General features: G+C 50.7%; 1 protein-coding gene across 1 annotated transcript; it reads right to left on the bottom strand.

Annotated features, from left to right (window-relative positions):
- Positions 1 to 1,291: 1,291 nt before the first annotated feature.
- Positions 1,292 to 5,120, bottom strand: LOC123189157 (beta-fructofuranosidase, insoluble isoenzyme 2). Its single transcript, XM_044601501.1, has 7 exons — positions 4,833 to 5,120; positions 4,269 to 4,277; positions 3,076 to 3,938; positions 2,810 to 2,971; positions 2,038 to 2,294; positions 1,834 to 1,924; positions 1,292 to 1,728 (listed from the first exon to the last, which is right to left on the bottom strand). Exons 1-7 carry the CDS (start codon positions 5,026 to 5,028, stop codon positions 1,540 to 1,542), a joined length of 1,767 nt encoding a protein of 588 aa, XP_044457436.1. The 5' UTR covers positions 5,029 to 5,120; the 3' UTR covers positions 1,292 to 1,539.
- Between the last annotated feature and the right edge of the window lie 594 nt (positions 5,121 to 5,714).

Raw genomic sequence — 5,714 nt, 5'->3', positions numbered from 1 at the left:
TGCTGTAGCTCCACATATGTTTTGCCTTACCCTTCTTATAATCTTAAATAGTCTTGATCGCGAGGGTGCGAGATTGCTGAGTCCCTGTGGCTCACAGATACCATAACTCCAGATGCAGGTCCAGGTGATTCCGCTCCAGGTGACGAGTACGAGCTCAAGTGGGAGTTCGACGAAGACTCTCAGCGATACTATGTTTCCTTTCCCGATGATCAGTAGTGGTGCCCAGTTGGGGGTGAACGGGACCGTTGTCGCATGTTGGGTTCTCTTTTATTTTGGCGCCGTAGTCGGGCCATGAGTGTTTTGGATGATGTAATGTTATTTATGTATTTGATTGACGTGGCGAGTGTAAGCCAACTATGTTATCTCCCCTTTTATCATTATATTGCATGGGATGTTATGAAGATTGCCTAACTTGCGACATATGCCTTCAGTGCGATTATGTCTCTAAGTCGTGCCTCGACACGTGGGAGCTATAGTCGCATCGAGGGTGTTACACACGTATTATCAAATCTCAGAAAGAAAGGTTTTGGCAGCCCCTTGGTTGCGATGATGAGGCGGTCCAAGTCATTACTTAGGTCTAATCGGCGTGAGAGGCTCCCCGCCCCCGCCCCGACCCCCAATCCAATTGGCCCAATTGACATATAGCAGTGTCATTGGTTGTATCTTTAAAGTGGCTCGTGGACAAAATATGTCTAAAATTAATCGCTATTAATTGTCTACTTATTTTGCTGTCAAGTCTTTGCATTTGGGTCCTTTTTCTAAGGCTACTTCTGGTGGAGTATATCACACACTAGTACTACTTTTGCAGTGCATAGTATCTATGTTAGTATTTAGATGAACACATTTATTGTTTTGCATGGCGCACAGTGACACATCGCTTAATATGCTCTTCATTTAATGGCATTGCACCTCAACCAAATTGCCAAGTTAGCAACTTAGCATGCATGATACATTGATGCTACTACTTGCTATGCCCCCACTTCGGGAGTCTGAAAGCCTTAGAAAACAAGGTCGAACATCCTAATCTTAATCTCACTTAATAAATTTGTAGTTTCATTTTGCTTATTGTTATTAAGATTTTAATTTTAGGTAATGTAATTTTTACAGGAGTGATCTACACTTCTAAGTGGCTGATTTTTGAAAAAAAAATGAATTAAATAATGTAAACGTCATGGGTGAAGCTTGTCAGGTTGTAGGGTTTAGAGACCAGATGTAAACCCGGCGATGGTCATATTCACAAAAATGAACCTTTCCTTTACTGATATAATGGCTAGATAGAGAGAGTGCAACCTTGGAAGCTAAAACTCGCCCGACAATATATATACTTTCCACCAATGCGCACGACAGAATATGCATAGAACTTTTATTGTTCCTACGGGCAAAATGATCCCTTCGTAGTGCACTTATACTACGTGCAAACCTAGCTACATACGTACCCTCACAGACCAATCATGTTTCACCAGAGACCAATTTAACAGAACGTGAGCCAAATTCAGGCACATGTATAGGAAGCCTGCATGTAGATATCCACCCTAAATTCTAAGCACCGTTCATGAGCGCTGGCTTCTTCATCTCCCACGCCGTGAGCTGTGACACCTTGATGTCCGCCTTGCCGTTGTTGAAAACATGAAGGTGAGCGTTCTTGCCTAGGGCGAGCGTTGGATAAACCCGGGAGAGGATGCAGGTCCTGCCTCCTGCCCCGAAGCTCTCGATGACGGACCGATCAATCTAGACAGAGAAAGTATGGGCAAACAAAATCAGTACGAATGATCCATTTGTTAACTTATATATTGTATGTACGAGATGAGGAACATATGGTAGCCAATATCGTACCAGGCTCCTCAGAGATATCTTGCCCTTCGCTATGTCAGTATCAACAAAGCCTGCGAACGTCGGCTTGTAGAGGTTCGGGTTCAAAGATGACCTGCACCGAGCAAAGAAGCCCAACATTAAATCAACGCTAGCTAATGTGTGCATGTCACATGCGTGAGAAATAATGAATTTAAGGGAGAAATGAGGATCAGGAGATGTCATTACGTGGTGGGGTCGGAGCACATGAGGACCACCGGCTTGGTGCTGTTGATGTTGCGCGCGGCCTTGAACACCTGGAAGAAGACCGCCGTCTTCTCCTCCAGCTTGGACGAGGCGAGCACCCACAGACCGAAGGGGCCCACGCCGCCTTCCACGTCGGCACCCCTCACGCTGCACAGCTTCTGGGCGTCGTTGGCTAGCGCCGGGTCCAGCGCCTCCGCTCCCTCCAGGCTCGGCACCTCAAAGCTCACCTCGACGTCAGCCTGATGAAACAAGTTAGTCCGGTACTTAACCATGAACTCATCACCACACGCTTACAAAAGGGAACAGACATTATGTTGGTCAAATTAAAACGATCTATTGTTAGGTTGCACCAGTTCAGTTGGAGCCTAGCTAGATTGGAGGTGTGCGTGCAAGGCCAATGCCAATGTGCGCGTGACGACGAGTCTAGTTTTCTAAGCTGTAATGGACCGGAACAGAACGCATGACGCCGAGCTGAGGTTAAAGTGCAGGACAGGTGTAGTGAAATCTACGGAGTAGAAAAGGCACAAGAGAGTGGGCACTGCACACTGGACACAACTCGGATGAGAAGCGCGCCGGATAAGATAGCACGGTCCAGGATAACACATACTACTGGCTGGGCAATATATTCTGCAGGGCCGGCGCCACTCAAGGCAAGGCAGTACGTACATAGTGATCTCGATCGCCTTTTGGTCCTAGACTAGAAAATGTCACCTTGATTGCACACGAACTAACTCAGAAAGGCACGCACGCTCACCTGTGAGCTTCGTAGCCCGGTGACCTCGACGTGCTCTCCCCGCTTCACCACCCGGTCCTTGAGACTCACCGGCTTTTTCGCCCTCAGCGCCTCAAGCTCCTCCACGGGCCACTGCATCAGCTGCCTCCCACTCGGGTCCAGCCAAACCTTCCTCGGAATCGCCTGAAAATATCACACGGATAATAACTGAGACCATGCATGCATGGTGCACGTGAAAGTTTTTTGGTTACTACGTACACCAGCATATGATATGATTAGGCAGCTACCTGGATTCCGGCCCATCCCTTGGCGACGTCGTCGACGGCGGTGTCGGACTCGTTGGCCCAGCCCCAGAGGATGCGGCGGCGCTTGACGGGGTCGTAGAACGTCTTGGAGGCGTAGAAGTTGCCGTAGTCGTACCGCAGGTGGTGCTCGTCGCCGGCGGGGTTGTCCGGCACGTACCGCTCCGTCTTCCGGTCGTAGGTGCCGACGGTGTAGTAGTCGTAGCGGCGCAGGTCGAGGCTGTTCTTCAGCACGTGCTTCACCTTGGGGCTGGACGTGACGGAGGTGTCGAGCCCGTTCTGCCGGCCGTCCACCGTGACCGGGTACAGGTCCGGGCACTCCCACATCCCCGTGGGCGCCGAGTGCAGCGGCTTCCTCACCCGCGTCCACCGCATGAAGTCGCGGCTCCGGTACACGTACGCCACGCCGCGGGACGCGCCAGAGAGGGCGCCGATGAGCAGCCGCCAGTGGCCGTCGGCGTACCACGCGGTGGTCGGGTCCCGGAATTGGGTGGCGTTGATGCCGCCCTCCGGCACGATGATCGGGTTGCTCTTGGGCTTGACCCACTCGCGGAGCAGCGGGTCCGACTTGTTCTTGGGGAAGGCGATGTTCTGCACCTCGTAGTTGATGTCGCCGCGGTCGATGCCCGTGTACATGATCGCCGGCGTGCCGTCGCGCAGGATGGTGGCCGAGCCCGACCAGCAGCCGTACTTGTCGGACTTGATGCTGGGCTGGATGGCCGTCTCCAGCGCCACCCAGTTGATGAGGTCGCGCGACACCGAGTGCGCCCACACGATGTTGCCCCACACCGCCCCCTTGGGGTTGTACTGATAGAAGAAATGGTACCACCCCTTGTAGAACATGGGCGCTGCATGCACCAAATTTCACCAAATCACAAGTCCAGTTCACATTCCCATGAAGAGATTATCTCAGTGAAGGTTAATGGCGAGCCAATTATTTTCATTCGTTAATGGTTTGTGTATGGGGCTGCGAGTTCACGAGCCATGCAGCATGCATGCATGCATGCCTGTATATGTGTTGTTTAGCTAGTACGTATAATCAGGACGAAAAGGCGTTGCTGTTCAACGGGGTTGCAAGTTGCAGAACACGGATTCTTGTAGCAGATAGCATCAAATTGAAGACGCGACAGAGACGCGTGACAGGATATTAAAACAAGCGCGGGAGAAGGACGACGTACCGTTGGGATCTGGCGTGGCATCCGGCAACCACCAACATGATGATGATAAAAAAAACCCGTCAAGTTAGAGCCAGTTATAAACCTTTGCAAATAAAATAAAATATATGCATCGTTATTAAACTAATCCACGGTATTAGGAGTAGGATACTGCTCAGGCCACACAAGTGCAAGCTAGCTAAAGCAGCTCTAGCTCACTGGACACCGGAGGAGCCCCGTGACCGTAGTCAGTTCACTGAGAGCTAGTCCTAAAGCATGCATGTTATTGCTTCTTGTAAAGCAGTATAGTGGTACTACACAAACTGAGCACCGTATGACCTAGCTAAATTTAGTAACAAAACATAAATGGACACGATTACGAAAGTTTCTTGTATGGCCCAAGAAACTGACCACCCACCCTCCGCCGGCCATGCATGGTTTTGAAGTTCAGTTGTCCGAAGAGCAAGGACGAGCTAGTGCTACTACACACCGTTGGTTTCTTTAGCCATGCAAAAGAAGGAGGTCTGCCTAGCTAGCTCTAAGCTTCGCTCTAGCTCGAGCAGGAGAGATGGGTCAGTGGGCATGTACCGTTGATCCAGTTCTTTATCGGCCGGAAGTGGTACCCCGTGCTCAGCTCGGGGTCAAGAATCGAAGGCGGCACGTCGGCCGCCGCCGCCTCCGCCTCCAGGAGGTGGGTCTCGTAGACGACATGCGACGCCCCGGCGAGCTGCAACAGCAGCAGCACCGAGCATGCCCATGCAACTCTTCCCCCGAGAACTACCATTGCTCTCACACTGGGGCACAGAGGCCGGCGATGGGAAGAAGAACAAGTAGAGAAAGATCGATGTCTGTGCAGAAGCAGAGGCCAGGGGGGGTCATATTTATAGTGCGAGGCCGTAGCGCTGGGGCTATTCGAGCGCTGAAAAGCCTGAAAGTTTAAAGTTTGCAGGGTGAGACAAAAGGCCACGAATTCAGAAATGAAGAGAGATTTTTCCTGGGGCATTATTGGATGATATAACCAGACAATTGGACATCATCTGATAGGGAAGTGCTAGTACTCCTCCTATATTTTCCTTGTTTATTTTTAAATGTTTACTTAGGACTTTCTCAGGTAGCTTCTGTGATGGAGGGAAATCTCGCTTTGGGCGTGAGAAATCTGTGGAAACGTTGGTGCTGCCACATGGCCGGCTGGGTCTGGTTGCTCGAGTGGAGAAGTGCAAGTTGGTTGTTTTTATTGGCTGCTTTTGAGAAAACAATGGCCTAAACTTGTCATTAGTAGTTACACTAGTTTTCACCTCCACCATACGAGGTCGATCGCCCGCTTGTCATCCGAGGCACATTTCAACCGCAGGCTCCTGGCCGGAGCAAGCGATCGATGAATTCCGGGAGTGGAGAACACGCGACGCTGATACGTTTTTCCACCATCACTACTACAGTCCGTGGGATATGTAGAAGGACAAGTTATGGCTG

Source organism: Triticum aestivum, chromosome 2A (genome assembly GCF_018294505.1).
Source record: "Triticum aestivum cultivar Chinese Spring chromosome 2A, IWGSC CS RefSeq v2.1, whole genome shotgun sequence".
Lineage (NCBI taxonomy): Eukaryota > Viridiplantae > Streptophyta > Magnoliopsida > Poales > Poaceae > Triticum > Triticum aestivum.
This window is presented reverse-complemented; position numbering and strand designations above follow the sequence as displayed.

Coding starts and splice junctions, on each gene's coding strand:
- LOC123189157 (XM_044601501.1), bottom strand. CDS start 5,028: ATGGTAGTTCTCGGGGGAAGAGTTGCATGGGCATGCTCGGTGCTGCTG. Junction 2,972..3,075: donor AGGGATGGGCCGGAATCCAG/GTAGCTGCCTAA, acceptor TGATATTTTCAG/GCGATTCCGAGGAAGGTTTG. Junction 1,729..1,833: donor AGATATCTCTGAGGAGCCTG/GTACGATATTGG, acceptor TTCTCTGTCTAG/ATTGATCGGTCCGTCATCGA.